Below are 24,876 nucleotides of genomic sequence, written 5' to 3' on the forward strand. Positions count from 1 at the left end.
ATTGTATTTCACAATAATAGCACTTACAGTTGTCTGGGGCAGATCTAGCAGAACAGAAATTTCACAAACTAACCTGTGGCAGAGGTGGTATCTTATAACAATGCCATGTTTCAAGTCACTGAGGTCATCAGTATGACCCATTTTACATATACATATATGTGTGTGTGTGTGTCTGTGTGTGTGTGTGTGTGTGTGTGTGTGTATATATATATATATATATATATATATATATATATATATATATATATATAACTACTTGAGACATGTCAAGTTATGTCATAACTTGAGCTTTGAATGTCAGAAGCTGGTGAAAGGTGGCAACAGATGGGCTACAGAAAAGCAGTGCCCCTGTGCAGCATACATTTCTGATAAAATGGCCTTTAACTGAACGTAAGAGTACATATTTAGCTGCTAACTCAGTGCAAATGTCTCATAGTTGTTGGAAGTTAAATGTAAATATAGAAACAATACAATTTATTATGTAATCTTAATGAAATAAGACTTTATTGTATTTATTTTCTAAGTAATTTTGCTACTGGTAAATGACAAGCCCAGACGTCCATCAGGCTGCATAGACCACATTTCCAGTGACACCATGTTTTACACCCCTCCAGCTGACAATTGGCATTGCGCAAAGTGATCTTAGGCTTTCATGCAGCTGCTCAGCCATTGAAACCCATTTCATGAAGCTCTTGACACATTGCTGATGTTGCCTCACTAGCCTAGTGAGTAATATGCCTTAGCACTTATCTGCCTGCTTTTTAAGTGTGCATGGTCTACCTGTCATAGGTTGTCATAGCGCTTGTTCCTTTTCTTCCATTTAACAATAATGGCACTTATAGTTGTCTAGGGCAGACCTAGCAGGGCAGAACCTTCATGAACTGACTTAAGGTACTTTCAGTACAACCTATTCTACTGCTAGTAATGTTGTGCATATTGCTAACTTTGCAGGACCTTATTTACTGCTATTTAGCAAGTTTGTTAGTTGGTTAATAATATCTTTTTGCATAAACATCTCTGCTGGACTCCTGGAGGCACCTCGAGTCACTCAATATTTAGCCCTCTTAGCCTTGAACGAATGTTTCTGTGCTGGCTGAAGCTGTAGACTTATCTAACCACCGTCGCAGCACCGTGCCAGCGAATGGACTTTAACACTTTGTCCTGTCTGTCTTTTGGGAGCCGTCATTATTTTGCAAACTCTTCAGTGGAGTGCAGGAGATGTGTGTGCATGCGTGTGCGCCCGCCCTTAGGGTCACTGTACCGCTAGCGGGTCCAGCCGTGTCCACTCTCTCCCCCACGGCCCTAGATTTCTGAGTCTGGCTGGAGTGCTCCGAGACATATTGATCCGCGCAAATGCATCCAAAGTGTCTCCATCTGTCGGAGGAGTCCTCAGACAGCACTTCAAAGAACGCCATTGACCGCGAGTCCTTACATCTCCCACGCACACACTCGCCTGTTCAGTCATACAGCACCTGCAGTCACTGTTTTGATCTCAGGCAATGTGTCTGCGTTAGCAGTGAAGCTAAAGAGTTATCTGGAGCGATAGCAATGTCAGGCTTAGCTGCCGGCAGGCTAGCCGGTTGATACTGGTGGAGCCCTGGAATATAAAACGAGCTGTCTGGACTCTTGAAAGGATTTTTTTATAAAACCTGGTTTCGCATGAAACATCATTATAATATGACTCCTTGCTCTAAGATCAGAGATTATGCTAACATTTCACTTTAGATTGACAGTTAGTTACAAGGAATTAGCGCTGACTAGTTGTGAACCTTCTAGCGTAACTATTCCGCATCTTATTATTGTTATTTATTTCAAATGATATTTATTTTGTATGTGTGTGTTGTTGTAGCATCGTCTAACATGAGCATTGCAGCACATTTCTATTTCAAGATTCAAGCTTGTTAGCGTAGCACTTTACACTGGAAATCCATCCATCCATCCATTTTCTAAACCGCTTCTCCGTCAGGGTCGCGGGGGTGCTGGAGCCTATCCCAGCAGTCTTCGGGCGGAAGGCAGGAACACTGGAAATGCTTTTTCATTATTCATATTCCAGTGTTACAGGAAACTGTAAATTTAGATTTTTTTTTTATAAAATTGGGATTATTGCTCGCATTCTGTTAAATTGGGATTATTGCCAGTGTTCTCTAAAACTGCAAACTTCCCAGTGTTCCAGCGAACTGGGAATTTCAAATGTTTTTTGTAAAACTGGGATCATTGCCAGTGTTCTTTGCCGTGACTCGAGCACGGCCGTATTCCAGTGCAAATCGTTTACATGAGTTGTGCGCTGCAGTTTGAATGGTCGGCTGGGATTATGGTCAGCAGTCTGTAAATCTGAGATTATGGCTAATGCTTTGTAAAATTCAGATCATTTCTAATGTTATTGAAAACTGGGATTATTGCCAGTGTCCTGTAAAGTTAGGATCATTCACAGCATTCTGTGAAACTGGGATTATGTCCAGTGTACTGAAAATTGGAATGATTGCCAGTGTTCCGTAATGATGGGTTTATTGGCGGTGTCCTGTAAAACTAGGATTACTGCCAGTGCATTATTGCAAATGGCATTATTTATGGTGTACTGTAAAACTGCTATTATTGGCAGTGTCTTGTAAAACTAGGTTTATCGCCATTGTTCTCTAGAGAAAGGATTATTGCCAGTGTTTTAAAGATAAGATGTTTGATGGTGCTGTTCTGATCACAAAAGAGTTCTGTAAAACTGGGATTATTGGCAGTGATTTGTTAAACTGGGAGTAATGCCCTTATTCTGTAGTAGTACTCAGTTCGTACGCCTGTGATAATGGCCAGAGTTCTGTAAAACTGGGAATTTTGCTATTGTTCTTTAAAGAAAGGATTATTGGCAGCCTTCCCTAAACATAGGACTATTGCAGGTGTTTTGTAAACCTGAGATTGTGTTTCTGTAAAGATGAGATTCTTGACAGTGCTTTGTGAAACTGATTACACCAGCGTTCTGTAAAACAGGGAATTTGCTAGTGATCTGTAAAACTATAATCATTGTCTGTGATCTGTAAAACTGGGATTATTGCCAGTGATCTATAAAGCTGGGAATTTCTTAGTGCTCCAGAAAACTGTGAATTTTCTTCTTTTTTTTATGAAAATGGAATTATTGCCAATGTTCTTTAAAACTGGGATTATTGCCAGTGTTCTGTAAAACTGGGAATATTCCAGTTTTACAGAAAACTGTAAATTTAGATTTTTTTATATATATATATAATTGGGATTATTGCCAGTAGTCTCTAAAACTGCAAATTTCCCAGTGTTCCAGAGAACTGGGAATTTCAAATGTTTTTTGTAAAACTGGGATTATTGCCAATGTTCTTTAAAACTGGGATTATTGCCAGTGTTCTGTAAAACTGGGAATATTCCAATGTTACAGAAACCAGGAAATTTTGATGTTTTTTTTAGAAAACTGGGATTATTACTAGCATTCTGTAAAACGGGGAATTCACCAGTGATCTGTAAGACTATCATGATTGCCAGTGATCTGTTAAATTGGGATTATTGCCAGTGTTCTGTAAAACTGGGAATTTACTAACTGTACTAATGTGCCGACTGTAGCCAAACCTTTGGATTAGACTTTGTTTCGGTGTTATTTGATAAGAAACATGATTGTGTAGCTGATTTTCTTTCAGTTGTCGTTTAACATGCTTCATTTGTTTTGAGCTGTTACCAAAATAGTTTAACTGAATTACTGATTCATGAGCATGCATTATTATGCTAATGACTCCAAGTGCAATGACTTCCAGCATTTATTGTGTACAGTGTCAACTGCTATAACAATATCTCTCTGCCTTTCCTTCTCTCCCTCTCTCCCTCTCTCCCTCTCTCCAGTGTCTCATTAGAAGAGTCTCAGGAGGTTCTGTTAGGGCCGGAGGTCTCGTATGGTCCACCAGGGCTGGACCTGTCATGTCCCGTCGCCTTGACAATCGCGCACTGTGCAGATGTGAGCTCGGACGACTGGAGCATAAAACTGAGGAGACAAACGCAGGACAGCTGGGAGGTGAGACAGCACACACGTCTAATTCACTTTCCTTCTTCTTTATCCTCTTCTTCTTTTTCTTCTCCTTTTTTTTCTGAATGGTCAGAAAGCGATGTTTTTTTCAGTGGGTATCTGTTAGTCGAGCTTGTCGCCCCTGCTAGTAGTCCGAAATGCATGAACAGGTACAGGGAGAGCAGTTCTCCTCCACTCGCCTCCCTGCACTGGCTACCTGTTTGGTGTAGTAAAGGAAAATATAGTAAACACCAGTGAGCCAAATTATTATGACCACCTGCCTAACATCCAGCAAACCGCATCCTGTGACCACTGACTTAGGACTAGAGGATGACCAACACCAACTATGCAACAACAGGTGGACACACACCAACACACCACCACCACGTCAGTGTCACAGCAGTGCTTAACAAGGAACGTATGTATGTTTGTGTCCCAGGATGTGATGTCCGTGGACGGCGAGTGTGCCTCCTGTTACTGCCTGTTGGAGCCTCAGTGCTGCCACCTCCTGGTGGACCGTCCAGGCTGCTACGCTCTGGTGGGGGAGCCGCTGAGCGAGGCCGCAGTGAAAAGGCTCCGCCTCGCTGTGTTCGGCAGCCTGGAGGCCGACGCCCTCACCTACAGCCTCCGCGTTTACTGTGTGGACGACACACCGCACGCCTTCCAGGTCAGACATGGGATCAGTGTTGCTCCCCATTTATCCCAGGACAGTCCACTTTACCTTGGTATTTAGCACATTACAGAGTATTGTTTACTGTTCACTTGTCCTTGTCACTGCAGAATGTCAGTAGTAGTTACTGAATAATTCAAAGTGTGAACTGCATGATGCAGTTTGCATAGTAGATACGGATTAACACGTAGTAGCTGCTAAATCATTTTTAGTAGTATCTGAATAATTCATAGCAATTGCTGAATAATTCATCATGGTAACTGAACAATTTATAATCGTTACTGCATAATTTATAGTAGTCGCTGAATCATTTTTAGTACTTACTAAATAATACATTGTGGTTATCATTTTTAGCAATTATTGAATAATTCATAGTGGTTACTAAATAAATTTTAGTACTTACTGAATAATTCATTGTGGTTACTAAATAAATTTTAGTACTTCCTGAATAATTCATTGTGGTTCCTAAATAGTTTTTAGTACTTACTGAATAATTCATTGTGGTTACTAAATAGTTTTTAGTAATTACTGAATAATTCATTGTGGTTACTAAATAGTTTTTAGTAATTACTGAATAATTCATAGTGGTTACAGAATTGTTTATAGTCATTACTGAATAATTCATAGTGGTTACAGAATTGTTTACAGTCATTACTGAATAATTCATTGTGGTTACTAAATAGTTTTTAGTAATTACTGAATAATTCATAGTGGTTACTAAACCATTTTTAGTAGTTACTAAGCAATTCATAAACATCATCAGAAAATAAAATGATATATTGAATAATTTGTTAGTTATTCAATAATTACAGATAACGGATAATTGATAGTAGATACTGAATATTTTTTGTTAATGAATAGTTTGTTTTATAATTCGTGTTATGTAATAATATATTTTTATTCATGGATGCATGGTAGTAGAATGCTGGTGGTATTTGTGCTAATATATATATATCTGGATATTGGCAGCATAGCAATGGAAATTAAGAGTGTGGTTGTGGATAATTAGGCTGAGGCTTAACTTGTTCACTAAGAAGTGAAGGGACCTCTAACAGATCCCTGAGGAACTCCTCAGGTAACAGGTGTAGTAGACAATGTGTTGATTAGTGATAATTGTTATTATGGGCTAATATGGAAAACTAGTATCGCACTGACAAATAGACAGTTAGAAGCGTTAAAGCTGAACACATCAGCGCAGTGTTAGGGACTGTGTGTGTGTGTGTGTGTGTGTGTGTGTGTGTGTGTGTGTGTGTGTGTCCGGCTGAAAGAGAGGCTGTAATGGAGTGAATGGGCTTAGATTGCTTTTTTGCCTCAGCAAAACCACCGACTGTCACTCTGTTTATTCAACCCTTCATCTTCCTCTTTTTCTTCATCGCCCTCCTTTTCTTCTCTGGACCCTTTTGTTGTCTCTGTGGGTGTTTTTGTGTCTCGCACGAAAGCAAACGTATTCCCATCTTGCCTCTGGGTCAATAGAGAGAGAGAGAGAGAGAGAGAGAGAGAGAGAGAGAGAGAGAGAGAGAGAGAGAGAGAGAGAGAGAACTGTGAGAACTGAGGGCCTAGACTTAGAGAGAATAGTGAAAGAAAATAAAAGAAAACGATAATGAAGAAAAGAGAGAGAGAGAGAGAGAGAGAGAGACAAAGAGAGAGCGAGAGAGAGAGAGAGAGAACTGAGGGCCTAGACTTAGAGAGAATAGTGAAAGAAAATAAAAGAAAACGATAATGAAGAAAAGAGAGAGAGAGAGAGAGAGAGAGACAAAGAGAGAGCGAGAGAGAGAGAGAGAGAACTGAGGGCCTAGACTTAGAGAGAATAGTGAAAGAAAATAAAAGAAAATGATAATGAAGAAAAGAGAGAGAGAGAAAGAGAGAGAGAAGGGAGAAGGTGAAAAGAGGTTAAAAAGGGAGAGTAACAGCAAAGAAATATAAGAAAGAGAAAAGAGCAGGGGTGACAGAGAGAGAGAGAGAGGGGGAATGGGGCAAAGAGAAAAAAGATAAAAAAGGATGAGGAGAAGAAAGCAAAAAGAGTGGGTGAGCATGTGGAGAGAGGCAGAGTGAGAGAGTGAGATTGAAATAGTAAATGGAGAAAATGGGAATAAAAAATGAGAAAGAAGAAAGAGAGAGGGGAGAGCATGAGGAGAGAGTGAGTGAGTGAGAGAACTGAGGGGCGAGAGAGAGAAAGTGAATGGGCAGAAGGGATAAGATCAAAGAACGACAGTGATCTGAAGGAGGGAGGGCAAAGATGAGGGAATAGAGAAACAGAGAGAGAAAGAGAAAGAGAGAGAGGAGGGGAGAGGGAGAAAGTGATGAAGACAGGAAAAATGAATGGAGAGAGGATGAGGAGAGAGAAGAAGAGGAAGAACATGAGGATAAAGAGAGAGAGATGAAATAAAGAGGGTGAAACCAAAGGAGGGCGTGTATAAATGAGGAGAAAAAGAGGATGAGCAGAAAGAGAAAGAAGGAAATTAGAGGGAGAGAGAGGGAGGGTGAGACCTAGAGAGAAAGTGAAAAGGCAGAAGAGAAAAAGAGAGAAAGAGAGAGGGGAAAAAAGAAGGGGTGAGAGACATGTACTGAATGGAATGGAAGTCCTGAGAAACCATGAGGTAGTTATAATGTTCTAGATTGTTTCCTTGAGATAATGAGTTAATTGTCTTTCTATTTCAAGATAACAAAAAAGTTACCTTGAGTTAATGAGTTAATTATCTCGTGATCCCAGGATAACAAGATTGTTTCCCTGAAATAAAATGACCGTGTTGTCTTGCTATCTCAAGATAACAAAAATATCAAACTAAATTAGTTATCATGTTAAGTTAACAAAAAACGTTATCTTGAAATAGCGAGTTAGTTATTGTTATGTCGAGATAACAGAAGTTGTTGCCTTGAGGTAATGAGTTAATTGTCTTGTTTTCTCAAGATAACAAAATTGTTTTCATGAAAAAATAGTTTATCTTGTTAAGTTAAGATAAGTTATAATAATAATAATAATAATAATACTTTTATTTTATAAAGCGCCTTTCAAGAGACCCAAGGACACTGTACAATACAAAAAAAGTAAAACAGATAATACATTAAGATTTATAACAATATATAAAATAAACTAAGAAAAAAAAAAAATATATATAAAATAACAACAATAAAAATAAAACAATAATAAAAGACTTAACTAAAATAAATAGAAGTTCGAGAGAAATTCTCACTCAAATGCTAGCTGGAAGAGATAGGTTTTAAGACCGGCTTTAAAACATGATAGAGATGATGATGTACGGAGCTGTAGTGGAAGCCCATTCCAGAGTTTTGGGCCAGCAACACCAAACGCTCTATCACCTAGAGTACGGAATTTTGTAGAAGGCACAATTAGGAGATGAGAGTAAGAGGAGCGTAAAGTGCGAGTTGGAACATACATCTGAAGTAGATTACCCAAATAAGTGGGGGCAAGATCATGGAGAGATTTAAAAACAGTTACCAGTATTTTATACTGTACTCTAAACTGGACTGGAAGCCAGTGGAGATCCCTCAATACTGGTGTAATATGTTCCCAAGATCTTTTATGGGTCAACACCCTAGCAGCAGAGTTTTGCACATACTGCAGTCTGTTTAAAAGCCGGGTAGGGAGACCATGCAACACTGCATTACAATAGTCTAATCTAGAGGTCACGAATGCATGAGTAATGATCTCAGCAGCAGCAGAGGACAGAAATGGGCGAATTCTGGAAATGTTCTTTAAATGAAAAAAGGCTGTTTTGCAGACATTTTTTATGTGGGGTTCGAACGACAGTGTTGTGTCAAAAATTACACCCAGATTTCGAACCTGAGCAGAGGAGGAGACAACAAACCCTGGTATAGAGAAAGCAAGGCTACTGAGCTTTCTGGCAGTAGCAGGAGAGGAAATCAGTATGGCCTCAGTTTTAGTACCATTAAGGCTTAGAAAGTTTTCAACCAGCCAGGCACGTACATCAAGTAAGCAGTCACTTAGCACAGCAGGCGGACAGGTATGAGATGGTTTAGAGTAAACATAGATCTGCACATCGTCCGCAAAGCAGTGAAACTGGAGCCCATGCCTTCTAATGATGTTGCCAAGTGGAAGCATATATAAAATGAAAAGTAGAGGGCCAAGTACAGATCCCTGGGGGACACCACGGGACAGCGCACACAAATCAGACTTGTAGCCACCAATAGAAACAAACTGCTGCCTATCAGATAGGTAGGACTTAAACCAGGAAAGAGCGGTGCCACTTATACCTATAAGTGTCTCAAGCCTGGTAAGTAGCAGGTTATGGCAAACAGTATCAAACGCAGCAGTCAGGTCTAAAAGAATCAATACATTTAGCATCCCCTGGTCAGCAGCTAATAACAAATCATTCACAACTCTGAGTAGAGTCGTTTCTGTGCTATGGTTCCTCCTGAAACCAGACTGGAACACTTCATACAAATCATTCGATTCCAGATGTTCGTGTAGCTGAGAAGCAACCGTTCGCTCTAATACTTTGGCCAGGAGTGGAAGATTAGAAATGGGCCTAAAGTTAGCAAAATTCTCAGGGTCAAGGCCAGGTTTTTTTAGCACAGGAGTAACAGCAGCTAATTTCAAACAGGGAGGGACCAAGCCTGCAGTGAGTGATGCATTTATGACCTTGGTGATAAGGGGACAAATAGCAGGGAGACAAGATTTCACCCACTGTGTTGGAATGGGGTCTAACTGACATGTAGTGGCTCTAGATTTCATAATAAGCTCACCAACAAAACTCTCATTAACAGTAGAAAAATTAGAAAGGCAACTACCAGAGAATTGAACAGAGAGAGATTGATGATTCAATATAGGCCGCGTAAAAGCAAACTGAGAGTAAATAGAGTCGATTTTCAGATTAAAAAAATTAATAAACTTTGAACAGAGATCAGCCGAAGGTGTTAAAGGAAAACAATTCAGAGGGCGGATCAGCTTATTAACTGTTTGAAAAAGACCTCGCAGATTATCAGTGGAGCACTGAATGACATTTGAAAAATAAAGTGTTTTTGCTTTTTGCAGCTCCTCTTTATAGTAACCAACATGATCCTTATAAGCGAGGGCATGCACCATCATGCCAGTTCTCCTCCAGCGACGCTCAAGCAGACGACCAGCAGACTTTAGCTTGCGCAACTCTGGTGTAAACCAGGGGGCAGACTGGGAGAAAGATACTTTGCGAGTCTTTAATGGTGCCAATTCATTAAAGATAGCAGAGAGGGTAATGTCATAGTGAGTCACAAGCTGGTTTACATTGTCACTATTAAAGTCAGAGTGATCTATCTGACTGAGCATGTCCATAAGGACAGAGGGAGAGATGTTTTTTGTATTTCTGAATGAGAACTGTCGTGAATTGCGCTGCCCACGCTGAAAACATGGTAGAACAACATTAAAAAACACAGCCTTATGATCAGATATAAACAGCTCAACTCCATGCAGGTTAGTAGGAGTTATGCCAGTAGAGCAGACAATGTCCAGTACATGACCTTTGTTATGGGTAGGAAAATTCACATTCTGAACAATGTCAAAACAATTAAGAAGATCTAAAAAACTTTTGGCAAATGAGCAGCTTTCGGAGTCAACATGAATATTAAAATCACCAAGCAGCAGCAAATTTGAGTACACAGGTATAAAAGAAGAGAGCATGTCAGAGAGTTCAGAAATAAAAACAGGCGACATTTTCGGTGGTCGGTATATGAGCAGAATTAAAACAGATCTAGAGGCAGTAATGAGCAATGAAAGACATTCAAATGAGGTCAGAGGGGGAAGTGGGATCGTTCTAACTTTAAGATTAGATCGGTAGACCACCGCAAGTCCCCCACCCCGACCTGTTAAACGTGGTTGACATACATATAAGAAGCCCGCTGGTAAAGTTTGATTCAGCGCAAAATAATCATTGGGTTGCTGCCAAGTTTCTGTTAAGCACAGCAGGTCAATATTGCGCTCCACAATAGCATCAGCAATGAGTGGTGCTTTATTATTAAGGGAGCGCACATTCAGTAAAGCACAGTTAACATTAAAATCAGTGTTCAAAGCAGGCAGATTTACGGTTTTAACGTAGTGCAGTATCCGACCACTAGCTCGAGTAGATATTCCCATAGCAATCGTACGACGACATGAGGTCCAGAGTGTAGAAATAGTATTCGCGTGCTGCTTATACATAAAAGTCCGGCCTGAACCACGGTGAGAGTATTTAGGTCTCCGCAAAATGCCGAGGTTGCGAAGATGATAAAGCGAGTCCGGGGGTTTACACCGAGTGTTTTGTAGAACATATAGTTCAATAAAAGAGTACCTTAATGTCCTTACTGCCATGCTGGAAGCCTCCATAAGAGCCAAAACAGAGACGCCGGGCCAGCAATGATTCCCGAAATCCAGTGGGCAATCCCAACAGCGCGAGCAGAGTCAGGACAGGGGCGGGTAATCCAAATGTTGACACCGGTGCCGGCCCACGCCACAGGTGAAGAGATCAAACGGTCTGTAAGAGCCAAAACAGCGACGCCGGGCCAGCAATGATTCCCGAAATCCAGTGGGCAATCCCCACAGCGCAAGCAAAGTCAGGACAGGGGCGGGTAATCAAGTACCGGTGCCGGCCCACGCCACAGGTGAAAAGATCAGACGATCTGTAAGAGCCAAAACAGAGACGCCGGGCCAGCAATGCTTCCCGAAGTCCAGTGGGCAATCCCAGCAGCACGAGCAGAGTCAGGACAGGGGCGAGTAATCCAAGTGTTAACACCGGTGCCGGCCCACGCCACAGGTGAAAAGATCAGACGAAACAAACCCAAGGGAACAAATGTCGCCCACAGAGTACAAGATCCTAATCCAGGGTGAGCAATACGAGTAGAATTTTAACTTAAAAATAACCTAAAAAACTAAAACAAAAACTAAACCTAATTCAACATAAATTTAACAGGGGAGAAGCGGCAGCCAAACGCGCCAGCGTGTCTCTCGCAAGTTATCTTGAGATAACAAGTTAATTATCTTGTGATTGCAAGATAGCAAAGTTGTTAACTTGAAATAAAGAGAGAATTATATTGATATTTCAGGATAACAAAATATTTTTCTTGAAAAGGTGAGTTGATCTTGTTTTGTCGAGATAACAAAAGTTGTTAACGAGTTAATTATCTTGTGATCTCAAGATAGCTTTCCTACCTTGAGGTAACGAGTTAATTATCTTGTCATCTTGTGATCCCACCATCCAAAAATATCCAGACAAGAGCAGCTCTATGGTCAGAAACCAACCATTTATAGGGGGCTAGAGGATGGCTAACGCTGACTGTGTATCAATAAATTGTCTACAGTCTATTTTACATTTTCTGTCTCTCGTCTGTGCAGGAGGTGGTGTGGTTGGAGCGAGGTCAGGGTGGGCGCCTCCTGGAGGAGCCCAAGACCCTGCTGTTCAGGGGAAACTCCTTCAGCCTGCAGATCTCCATCCAGGACATCCCACAGTTCCTCTGGAGCATCAAACCCTTCACCACCTGTCAGGTACCACCCTCATGCATATTCACACAACCTCTGGGATGAATATTCACACGCTGCATTAATATGCAGATTAAGCCTAATGTTAATGAGCTGCAGCACGTCGGCTTTCCAACTGGAGGCTTGAATATTACCCTCTATATTACTAGAGGGAAGATAAACTTGCTCATATGTTGTCCTCCTAGATTGGATGTTTTTACATTAAAATGATGCATATGCAAATCAGATTTTTAAATGTAATCAGCAAAGATATGTTTGATGTCTGAAATTTGCTTCTTTAGTTTCGCATTGGAGCCATGTGGCTAATATAGCTAACAATTCATTGAAATGTAAACCTGACCAATTAGCATGCAGATTGCAAAGAAGAATCCATATATAAACAGGATCCAGAAATGCTGCCACCTTCTCTGGGCCCAAGCTCATTAAAATGGACTGAGGGAAGTGAAAAAGTGTTCTGACAAATCAACATTTGAAATTCTTTTTGAAAATCATGGACGGAAAAAAACATCCAGCTTTTTATTAACGCACAGTTCAACCTGCAGCATCCATGATGGTGTAAAGGTACATTAGTGAACATGGCATGGGTGACTTGCACACCTGTGAAGGCACCATTAATGCTGAATGATGTACACAGGTTTTGGAGCAACATGTGCTGCCATCCAGACGATGTCTTTTTCAGAGAAGGCCTTGCTTATTTCAAACCACAGTCTGCATGTATTTCAACAGCGTGGCTCCGTAGTGAAACAGTCCGGGTGCAAAACTGACCTGCCTGCTGTCCAGATCTGTCACCCACTGAAAAAGTTTGGTGACTATGAAACATAAAATACAGCAAAGGAGAATACATTTCACTTTCTAAACTAAAGCAATTGCTCTCCTCAGTTCCCAAACACTTAGAGAGTGTTGTTAAAAGAAGAGGGGATGAAACACAGGGGTAAACATGCAACTGTCCCAGCTTTCTTGGAACATGTTGCTGGCATTAAATGCAAAATGGGTTGTAGATATGGGTGTATATTTTGAAAACAAATAACAAAATGTCTCCGTTTCAATATTTGATGTGTTGCGTTTGTACTATTTTCAATGAAGTCTAAGATTTGAAATAATGAAATCTGTATTGCTGAGTTTGCAGATCAGACACACACGAATAAAAATGAACTGGGAAAATTTATTCAAATGGAGATAAACAGGGTTAATAAAACAGACCAGGTCAATAACCAGACTAGTCAGACTAAATACATAGGCATAGGCGAAAGCGTAGTCGGGAATACAGGCGAGGGTCATAAACAGAGAATACACAAACACAAAAACAACAAAGCCAAAACAGGAGCGTGAATCGTAAACGGGAAAAACAAGTGAGGCCAAACACGGAAAGGTTCAAACGGACAGGTATGTATACAGAGCAAACAGGTGGTGATGATTAGCACTGAGGTGACTGATCGGCTGGGTGGTTTGTGATTGGCTGGAAAAGTCTTGTGACTGACAGAGCCTTTCTGGGAAGCGGAGTCCTTGAAGGTATGAGAGTCCGATGAGATCCAGGAAGCGTGACAAAATCCATGATTTGCGTATCATTGCACTGGATTTTTATTTACATTTTGCACAGCGTCATAACTTTTTGGGACATGAGACTGTATGAATATGGCCTATAAACTGCAGACAAAGTTCAGGCTGCTACTGCAGTTGTATTCATATTCATAGAACTATATTACTCTATTCATTATGAATCAGTGTGGTGTCAACTTGCATTACTTGTTAGCTGTGTTAGCCTTGTAGCTCCGCTGCAAACATATCCTGGCTGATTGAATAAAGAAAGGAAAAAATGTATGAATGTATAGATTTTGAAATTGACTCCAGTGCCCCTGACACTCTCTCTCTCTCTCTCTCTCTCTCTCTCCTTCTCTCTCTCTGCAGGAGTTTGGCTTCTCTCAGGTTTGGGGCAGTAATCAGTCTCCTCTGCAGTGTGCCTTCACCCTGGAGCGCTTTAGCCACGCAGCCAATCAGCTCTCCTGCAAAATTAGTGTCCGGCAGGTCAAAGGTCAAGAGCTGATCTTGCAGGTCTACACCACTGTGGCTGAGGTGCAAACACACACACACACACACACACACACACACACACACACACACACAAGTATGTGGACACTCCTCCTTCTATTGACTATTAAGCTCAGGTCTTTCAGCCACAACCATTGCTAACAGGTATATAAAATCAAGCACATAGCGTAATGTGGAATAGTGCAATGGACTTTAAACATGGCATTGTCATAGGATGCCACCTCGGTCACAAGTCAGTTCATTACATTTCTGTCCTGCTAGATCTGCCCTAGACAACTGTAAGTGCTATTGCCGTAAGTGCTAACTATAAGTGCCAACATTTTGTGGAAAGCTTCCCAGAAGAGTGGAAGCTGTTGTAGATGCAAAGGGGGGCAGTAGTAATGCCTGTTGTTCTGGAATGAAACGTCCAACAAGCTTATATAGGTGTCCACATACTGGCCATATAGTTTATATACTGAAGAAAAAAACAACAACCTGGAAACCTATCATCACTTGTTATAGAGCATGAGTACGATGGTTGTTGTTTTTCAGTTTCCATGTTTTGCCAATTATTGATCTAAATAGATTAAATTCAAGTAGAACCAACACATTTACGATCCTATGCAAAAGTTTTGGCACCCCTTGACGAATTACGTCTTGTTGAATTTCTGAGAGAGAATGATTTCCTCTACAAAGAAAAGTCCACTTTTGACACATTTTAATCCACAATTACTGTTTGGTTGCCAAATGTAACATATTTGGGGAAAATATAACATAAAATGTGCCCTGTGTAAAACGTTTGAATGCTTCATTTTTTCTAAGTAAATAGAAATTGTGCACTAAAATTTTCAGAAAATTGTGTTTTTAAGTTTGTTGCCTGTAGAGGAGCTGTTTACTCATTGTCACTTAAAATCAACAAAATATTGTAAGTCAAAAGTTTGCATGTGGCTGTAATTTACTGCTTCTAAATGTCATTTTAAGCCCTGTCCTCACCCACTGGTGGTCTCTTCCAGAGCCAAAAGGACACAGTGCCATTCTTCACCCAGTCGGACTGTACCATTACCTCTCAGACGGGCGCCAGGGCTTTCAAAATCCCCCTCTCCATCCGCCAGCGCATCTGCGCCACCTTCGACACAGCCAACGCCAAGGGCAAGGACTGGCAGCTCCTAGCTCAGAAACTGCACATAGACAGGTGAAAGCCTTGTTAACGCACACACAGGCACTCATGAGCATCTGTCTAAGTGCTGATTGGGAGCTCAGGCAGATCCTCATTAAGGCAAGACATGCAGAAGAGCACATGTTCCGTATGGTCTCCTCTGCATGTGCGCATGGGGGTTGGTGTTTGCGTAAGTTAACTACTGAACTTTCTCATCGTGAACAAGAGCAAACTAATTTGTGATGCAGTGGAGACATTTGACGAGTCTTTATGAATTTTCTTGCCAATTTGGGAAAACTGTTAACTTATTATTTGAACATGGGAGGGGTTGCCAGGTCCAGTGAACATCTCCAGCCCGAGGTTTACTAAAAAGCCGCCCACCAGAAATGAGTCAGTTTCTTCCATGACAGCATTGTCAAACTAGTCTGGTTTGGACATTGGGAAAACCTGTTTTGCTAGTCCACAGATCTTGATGTCCTATTTAGCACTCCATACAGCAGGGCAGGGTTGCCAGGTCCAGCAGACATCTCCAGTCCAATGTTTGTGTAAAAGTTGTCCACCAAAAACTGAAGCTTTATCTTTTTCTCCTGCCACAGCATTTTCAAACTAGTCCTAGTCGGTGATTTGGAAAGTCTGTTCTGTTAAGAACTTGAAGTGTAGTGAACTTCAGATTTGAAGGCAACCAGGTTACTTGCTTTTCTATGTTAAAATGTTGAATTCTTTGTACAGTGGAGGTGAGCGTATGTAAATCTCACTTATGGATGGAACGAAAATATTAATAATAGAGTATACCGCATTGAACCAAAGGACGGAAAGGTGGGATGATTTTTGTCATTTGTTTTGGCCCTGGGCCGGCATTCCCTCACTTCCCTTCCTTCAAAAGGAAAAAATCTTCCTTTATTATGACGTCAAATCCAATTCAGAACCACTCTCGCGTGAGAAAACCACACTCTCGCGCAAAGACAACTACCCGCGCAAGGAAAACCACCTGAAAATTAGCCCGACACTTGACTTCTCTGCTCGCTATTACTGTTTCATTCATTCTTGATAGCTGTGGGCGAGTCCAGACATATGGTTTCGCTCGCTCATGATGTTTGAATTGGATTTGACGCCAAACTTTAGGGTCAAAATTTCACACAAATAAGACAAATGCACACCATGATGTGATCAATAACACCCCGGATAAGGCAGCATTGCACAGATATGTGCTAGACATAAACTCTGAATGCATCCAGAAGGGTTTTTCCTCGTCATTCTCCTCGTTTAGTTTAAAGCCTAGAACATCCAGCACAGCCCTGCTATGCAGCTTTAATGAGGGATGCAAACAGGACAGTCACGCTTGTGGTCATGCTGCCATGCAGACACTGCACTACGTTGTGCAGCATAAGCCCCGTCCTCATTAAGTGGGAAGGTGTTGTTTTTTTCCCTTCTGCCGTATTCTGGCATATCCATCACGGCCATTCCGAGACGCCTGTCAGTTGCTCCCGTTTCGCCTACTTCTGCAACGTGGCGGTCCGGCAGCTGTCGCTTTTCAGAAGCTGTTGTCTGTAGGAAAATTGTGTGAGCCATTATTTTGCCTGTCTCCCCGACAGCAGCTTGTCTTTTCCGCTTTGGGGTCAGATGAGCCTGTAAAGATCCGGGGCCTGTAAAGATCCTCAGCCCTGTTCCCTGTAGGACTGATAATTAGCATATTGCTGCTGTCGGAAAAAAACTTGTATCTCCATTTTTGTCATTTTCAGTTTTCGACATAATTTGAAAATGCCTGTTGTCCTATATATTGTGTGCAAATTTCTCGACGAAAGAACCAAAAGAATCGGCCCAAAATGACCTGGAAAGACGTCTGGTTCCATTGACTTCCATTAAAAGTAAAGCATGTTTTTTCCTTCTCCTGTAAAGTTACCAATTTGGAGATATGGGGTTTTCTTCCGACAGCAGTGATATGCTGATTATTAAATGCAGCATCATCAGACAGAGTTATTTTAGATTATTTTGTTTGTAAGACCCCACAAACATCCCAAAGCAGTCCTACAGTGAACAGGGCTGAGCCTCGGATCTTTACAGGCTCATCCGACCCCCCAGCAGAAAAGACAAGCCGCTGTCGGGGAGACAGGCAAAATAATGGCTCATGCAATTTTCCTACAGACAACAGCTTCTGAGAACAGAAAAGCGACAGCTGCCGGACCACCACGTTGCGGAATCTCTTCCTGTGATTGGCTAATTGCCTGGGCAAACAGGCAAGTAAATGTGTGCTGAGTCCTTTCATTTGGCTTTTTTCATTATGAGTAGTATTTCATTCAAGTAGAAATGATGGAAAGGTTTAATTGTGCACAATGAAAAATCAAGACTTCACTGTTTACATCATTTTGATAAAGTAACACTATTTTGTTTGTTTTTTGGGGGCTTACCTGGCAACCATAGATGATGAGAATGTTGGGCGAAATAGGGTGAAATGTTGACATTATGAGGTGGTTCAGGTCTGGTTGTGAAATATACGTGGCTATAGCCCCGGGAGCCATGGCCGGGAGACGCCCCTGCTTTTGCAGTTGCGACGGAGCAGCGGACAGGACCTCGCAATCAGAGGATTTCTGCATGCACAATAGCTTTGGGCCACATCAAACAGAGGCTGTCATAGGAGGGCAAGGGGGGGGGGTTGCTTTTCCACTTTCTTCCATGAGACACCAGAGCTTTGTCCCTGCGGCGAGCGTCGGGGAGCGAGGATTTAGGGGTATTTTCTAGGCGGCCACAGCCGCAGGCAGTATGTAATGAGAAACGTCTTGTTAAGCGGATTTCTGCAATTAGCTCCCCGCGACGTGAGGGATCGGAGAGGGCAATTACCCGAAGAGCCACGCGGAACAGACGGCGACCAGTGATCTAGCACTGCCACCTACTGGAGGCTCTCTGGAAGCTGGAGGTCATTGATTGCAGGGGGTCTCTATAGAACATGTGTGGAGAGGATGGAGATTTGTTTACATCACCCCTACAGCAGTAGCACACCACCACCCCCCCCCCCCCCAACCCTTTTGCCCTGCACCCAGCTTGCCCAGGCTGGGCCTGCGATATTGATTTGGATGCTCTTTTTCATTCTCCACTGGATTAGCTGTGAAAAACCTGCCCGTTCTCTTTTCCACAGTGCTATCGTTTCACATTCATTGTTTTTATTCACTTCTCAACCCTTAGCCCTGAGAAGCCGCAGTTATTGTTATGTGAATTGCTTTGTGTGTTGAAAGTGCAGATCATGAACCGCCTGTCAGTAACATTTTTGTGGAATTGCCTGAATTTTGTAACGATTTCACTGTGCAAACTTACAATGCATGTAGTTTGACTGAGGACACCAAAACTTTTGCATTTGCTTTTGTTTTTAATGTTTTTTGTGTCATTTTTTTTATTTGATGGGAAAAAAAACAGTTGGAAGCGCAGAGCGGAATCCATCATGGGGATCAACAGATGGTTGATATTGTTATTGTTTATTGTTAATCTTTTTCTCCACAGGGTAAATTTGTGAGGCTTTGGATTCCTGACCCCTTGAAGGCCAAAGAAGAGGCTATTTCTGCTGTTTAATTTACTCTCAATCTCTGTTGTCATTCTAAGTTTAGTTGATTCTGATTATAATAATTAAAAAAAAGCATTATTAGTGACAAAGCACTATTTGTCCTCCAAGGAGGGGTGGTGGGTGTGTAACGGGGAGTGAGGAGGCGGACGCATATGCGGTAATAAGCGACTTTTATTATGGGCAAATCCAGGGTCATAGTCTAAACGCTCCAGGGTCATAGAGCCAACATGGATTGATAGGTGGGCAGACATGACAGACAAACCAGAATCAAACATACAAACAGTACAACCAGAACAGTACAAACAAAGACCAGTCATCAGACAGGGGAAAACACAGGCTTTAAATACATAAGGGTAAACGAGGGACAGGTGGAAACACAGGTGGAGACAATCAGAGGTGGAGTCCTGAAACAAGGGGGCTGGACTAAAAACCAAAACAAATGCACATGGACCAGACTGGGAGGGGCCAACCGTGACAGGTGAATTAAAAAGAAATTAAAAAATAAATAATTAGGCTAATCTTGTCCTTGCAGGCAAAGAGTAAACATGTACTATAATAAGTTTGTTCTTATAATCTTCTAATGACCAAAAATGGCCAATATTTTTCACCATATTTCTACCATATGATCTAAACTAGCCAGTCCTAATCTTGGTTAAGGCTTCCAGAAGCATTCCCCTGACCAATCACAAGGCTGTGTCACTTGGCCCACCTGCACAAAACAGTTTCAGAGTCAGAGAAGCTTAGCAAGCTAAAGCTAACCCAGCATAACCAAGACCTATCAAGCTTGACCACCTGTCTGTAACTGCCTGTCACCCATTTGTTCATTTATTCAACAACAACATTGCTTGTTCACCCATTCCTTCATTCACAGGCTGTTTGTCCATGGCTTTTTTCATCCAGTTATCATCACGTAAAAGCACATGAGCACCAAAGCTAGAAACCTTCCCAATTTTATTCCTATGAAAATTTCTGCTGTAATTTAAATGTCTTTTTGAGTCTATTCTATGTTTGTCCTTTCTCTATCCTTATCCTAGAATCAGTGCTGCATTTCTTCCCCTCTTATGTTTGTCCTATAAACTTTTTTGGGTTTATGCAAGGAAGACATCTTTGTGTAGTTCTTCTTCTTCTTCTTTCGGCTGCTCCCTTTAGGGGTCGCCACAGCGGATCATCTACCTCCATCTTGCCCTATCCACTGCCTCCTCTATTTTCACACCAATCATCTCCATGTCCACCTTCACTACATCCATAAACCTTCTCTGAGGTCTACCTCTTCTCCTTCTACTCAGCAGCTCCATCTCCAACATTCTTTGACCAATATATCCACTATTCCTCCTCAACACATGTCCAAACCATCTCAACCTGGCCTCTCTGGCTTTATCTCCAAACTGCTCCACCTTCACTGTCCCTCTGATCTGCTCATTTCTAATCTTGTCCAGCCTTGTCACTCCCAACGAAAATCTCAGCATCTTCATCTCCGCCACCTCCAGCTCAGCCTCCTGTCTTTAGACAGAGCCAGTCTCCAAACCATACATCATAGCAGGACGCACTACTGTCTTGTAAACCTTCCCTTTCACTCTTGCTGCTATCCTTCTGTCACACATCAGCCCTGACACCCGTCTCCACCCACTCCATCCCGCCTGCACCCTCTTCTTCACCTCTTTTCTGCACTGTCCATTGCTCTGGATGGTTGACCCAAGATATTTGAAGTCATCCACCTTTACGACCTCTACTCCTTGCATCTTCACCTTTCCACCTGCCTCCCTCTCATTCACACACATGTATTCTGTCTTGTCTCTACTGACCTTCATTCCTCTCCTCTCCAGTGCAAACCTCCACCTCTCCAGATTCTCTTCCACCTGCTCTCTACTCTCACCACAAATTACAATGTCATCTGCAAACATCATGGTCCATGGAGCCTCCTGCCTGACCTCATCTGTCAACCTGTCCATCACCATTGCAAACAAGAAGAGGCTCAAAGATGATCCCTGATGTAACCCCACCTTCACCTTGAAACCATTTGTCACTCCAACTGCACACCTCACCACTGTCTTACTATCCTCATACATGTCCTGCACCACCCTAACATACTTTTCAGCTACACCTGACTTCCTCATACAGTACCACATCACTGATTGTAGACCTGGAACCTGACTGTTTAGCCAGATTTATTTTTTTGGTCTACAGTCTGCTGGAACCTGACTGTAGACCAAAAAAATAAATCTGGCTAAACCCAACAACAGCCCAAAAAATTTCTGCCAGAACCCAGCTGTAGCTCAACAAAACTCTGATGGAACCTGATTATAGGCCAAAAAATATCTGACTAAACCCAACTGTAGCTCAACAAAATTCTGAGTTAACCCAATTGTAGACCAAAAAATTCTGGTGAAACCCAACTGTAGCCCACTAACATTATCAGCGCAATTATAATAGTTTCTCTTCAAGGTTGCTCACATTACCTTGTGCCACAATGATGCCACTCTTGGGAACACTTCTGCCCTGTGACTGCTACTCAACAGTAACCAAAATAATTAATCACCCCTGACTTATTTAATTTACAGGTTTTGTGTTGTTAGGTTTCATTTTATGTTGACTAAGGTAGTTTATTGATTCTTTAGTTTTATCCTTGCTCTCTATTTCCGTGCAAGAGTAATTAATAAATTTTGTTCTGTTGTACATTGTTGCTTTTATTGTCCGAATGGCTTTTATTATCTTTTTCAGTAACACTTCTCCATCTCTGCTTAGGAACCTGGTTTATTTTGCACAACAAACAAGTCCATCAGCTGTCATTCTCAGCCTGTGGGAAGCTCAGCACCAGGACAGAGGAGACCTGGACTCTCTGGCGAGTGCTTTAGAGGAAATCGGTCGGGTCCATTCCAAACTTCCAGGTGTGGCAGCTACCCTGGACCACCCCAAACACCTGACCATCATGGGAAACCTAAACCACACCAAGCACCCAACCATTACAGGTGCACTGGGCCAGTCTAAGTACTTGGCAAGCATGTGTAACCTGAACCAGTCCAATCACCCAAGTAACCCTCTCACCCTCAACCACTCTAAACACCCATCTTGCATGGGTACACTGGACCATTCCAAACACCTGACCATTGCTGGAACTTTGGACCAACCCAACCACTCCAACTACTCAAATAACATGAGTACACTGGACCAGCCCAAACAACTGGCCATTACTGGTACCCTGGACCAGCCCAAAAATCCAGCTAACACTGGCACCCTAGAACACTCCAAAGACTTGACAAATGTTGGTACCCTTGACCAGTCCAGACACCCAGTTCACACAGGTACATTGGACCATCCCAAACAGCTGACCTTTGCTGATAACAGTGACCAGTCCAAACAGACAGCTAATTCGGGCACCCTGGACCATCCCAAACAGCAAGCCTTTTCTGATACCATAGACCAGTCCAAACACACAGCTATGGGCAACCTGGACCAGCCCAAACAGATGACCATCACTGGTACCATGGAGTCCAGAAACTGTGATATTCTAAACCTGGAACAATCCATACATCCCTCCATCATGTCCACATTGGAACACTCCAAACATCATGCCACAAGCGGAACCCTAGACATCAGCAGGACTCCTCCATCGAATGCTACTGTTGGCCACTACAATGATGATCTAGACTCCGATCACACCTAGTAGCCATTGCCCCACAAATGAACATCCAGTAGAGAACCTTCCTGGAAAAAGAGGCAAGGTAGATGACAGTATCAGGGGTTGCTGTGGGTCATCAGACATCCCACTTTGAGGACAGTTGCTCTTCCCTCTATTTGACTTCTAAGAAAACAGGGTTTAAGAGACTCAAAGTGAAATGTGAATGGACAGATAGGCTTGGTGATGCACTGGCTTGGGGTGTGCAGTGTACAAGACACACTTTCTTGGTCTCAGCCCATTTTTTCGAAAATGATTTATAGCTACATCTGGATGATGTCATACCGTGGCCTACCTAAAAAAATTTGAACCAGTGAAATTCATTTGGTGAAATGAGCATATCAGAACAGGAGCCTTGAACCTGGATGATCTTACACTTTTTCAGCCCTGCTCTGCACCCTTCATCCACTATGCCCCCTATTGGCAGTCTAAATGCTTTAGTGTATTGTGAAGTCAGTCTTTCTTTTGGAAGTTTTTCCTTGGGCATCTTTTCAGTCAAATCCAAACCCATCATTGGCAACTCTTTGGCTAAAGACACCTTTAAAAAGTAGTAACAGAGTACAAACAAGCAGACTATTGGTGATACCCTGGACCAGTGCAAGAGGAGAGGCAGTGGAGAAACAGGATGCGGGAATAGAAGTTGGCAAACAATCCAGCCTATCCCCTTGCAACCCCTTGCAAATCATGAAATGATTTGAAGAGCCGTGATATGGGACTACCACCTTGAGCATGCAATTTCACCCTTTACGATTCTCCCGTCTCCTGAGGGTGACTATGAACAAACATCTCCAAAAGCCCTGCGAGCCTGTCCCTCAAAAGTAGGACGTCTGGAAGATGAGTGGCGGCACAAGAGGGGGGCAGTTTTGGATTATTAGTGTACACACACAGGCTAGTCACGTCTGTCCCTGTGTCTCCACCGGACCTTTTTTTCGGACACTTTTTGTCATAGATCCAAAACAAAGATAAAGTGAAGTGTTATTATCTGTATGTATATTGGTTTAATTATTATTATTTTTATTATACATATTTGATCTCAGATTGCAGATTTTGAGGCCAGTGTTATAGAGCATTTAAACATATCACGCTACTTACAGCAACTTAGACAAACTGTGATTGTGTGTACATACACATACATACACAAACACACACACACAAACACACCCAAAGACACCAGAAACAGAATGACATATCAGTATGTCCTCGTTCAAGCCTGGCGTTAAAATACTTCTTGGGTGATCCGATCAATCTGATCAGTAGTGGACAGCCGTAACTACAGGTATCAGAGATGTTCAAGTCAATTCATGTGAGTGGAGTCTCAAATCTCTGGGGTGCAAGTCCTGGTTGAGTCTTGAGTCTCTTGAGTGCGGCTGTAAATCAGGTCTTGAGTCTTCAGTAGAGAATTTTTGTTTCGTCTAGTTGCTTCAGGCATTGCATTGTACAAAAATAAACCTGTCAGAGTTTCACAAAACAAGTCTTCTATTGTAGAAAAACCTTTTGTCTGAAGAATGGGGTGTTTAAAGGAACTAGGCAAAATAATTTGAAATGGTTGGATAGTCTACAGTGTATAAAAGTGCATAGGCTAGCCAGCGAGTACAATTAAGGTTAAGATTAAGTGACCCTTATTAGTCCCACAATGGAGAAATTTCACCTCTGCATTTAGCCCATCCATGCAGTGAAACACCACATACACACTAGTGAAGACACACTTGCCCAGAGTGGTGGGCAGCTCTATCCGCAACACCTGGGGAGCAGTTGGGGGTTAGGTGCCTTGCTCAAGGGAACCTCAGTCATGTACTGTCAGCTCAGGGGATCGAACCGGCAACCTTCCGGTCGCAAGGCAGGTTCCCTAACCTCCAGCCCATAGAAAAATTTTGTAGGTTCAAGTTGTTTTCAGGTTGTTTTTTCTCTTTCCTGTTAGCATTTCATTCTGACCATCAGACTGAAGGTTTTCCTGTAATGAAATGCTGTTTATTTGAAGTCGTATTAAAGCTGACACTACCTTGAGCTGCTGGAGGTAGGAATTGCTGTTTTTTTTTGTCAGACCAAGTCTGAGTCATGTCACGAGTCAGGGTGTGCCCGAGTCGAGTCACGAGTCAGTCAACATGCAACTCGAGTCTGAAACTTTGTCTCAAGTCCCCATTTCCGACTCGTGTGAATAGTAACAGTTCTTGGAGACACATTGTCTGATCACTCAGACCCCTTTTAGCGGTGGTCCACGACCCATACGACTACACAACATCCTAACAAAGGACCGTTCAGTGATCTGCATCATCACAACAGAGATGAGAGATGTTGCTTAGCTTCTTTCTTCATTACCTCTGCTGTTTGAGT

General features: G+C 42.2%; 1 protein-coding gene across 1 annotated transcript in view; it reads left to right on the forward strand.

Annotated features, from left to right (window-relative positions):
- unc5da (unc-5 netrin receptor Da) overlaps nt 1–24,254 on the forward strand; it is a 326,135-nt gene extending 301,881 nt beyond the window's left edge. The window contains exons 12-17 of the mRNA XM_017717166.2: nt 3,847–4,015; nt 4,446–4,673; nt 11,998–12,147; nt 14,047–14,211; nt 15,180–15,358; nt 21,615–24,254. Of these exons, the coding sequence (XP_017572655.1) occupies nt 3,847–4,015; nt 4,446–4,673; nt 11,998–12,147; nt 14,047–14,211; nt 15,180–15,358; nt 21,615–22,533 (1,810 nt within the window). The 3' untranslated portion in view covers nt 22,534–24,254. The remainder of the gene's footprint in view (nt 1–3,846; nt 4,016–4,445; nt 4,674–11,997; nt 12,148–14,046; nt 14,212–15,179; nt 15,359–21,614) is intronic.
- Nucleotides 24,255–24,876: the final 622 nt, after the last annotated feature.

The sequence above is a fragment of the Pygocentrus nattereri genome, chromosome 16 (genome assembly GCF_015220715.1).
Source record: "Pygocentrus nattereri isolate fPygNat1 chromosome 16, fPygNat1.pri, whole genome shotgun sequence".
NCBI classification, from domain to species: Eukaryota; Metazoa; Chordata; class Actinopteri; order Characiformes; family Serrasalmidae; genus Pygocentrus; species Pygocentrus nattereri.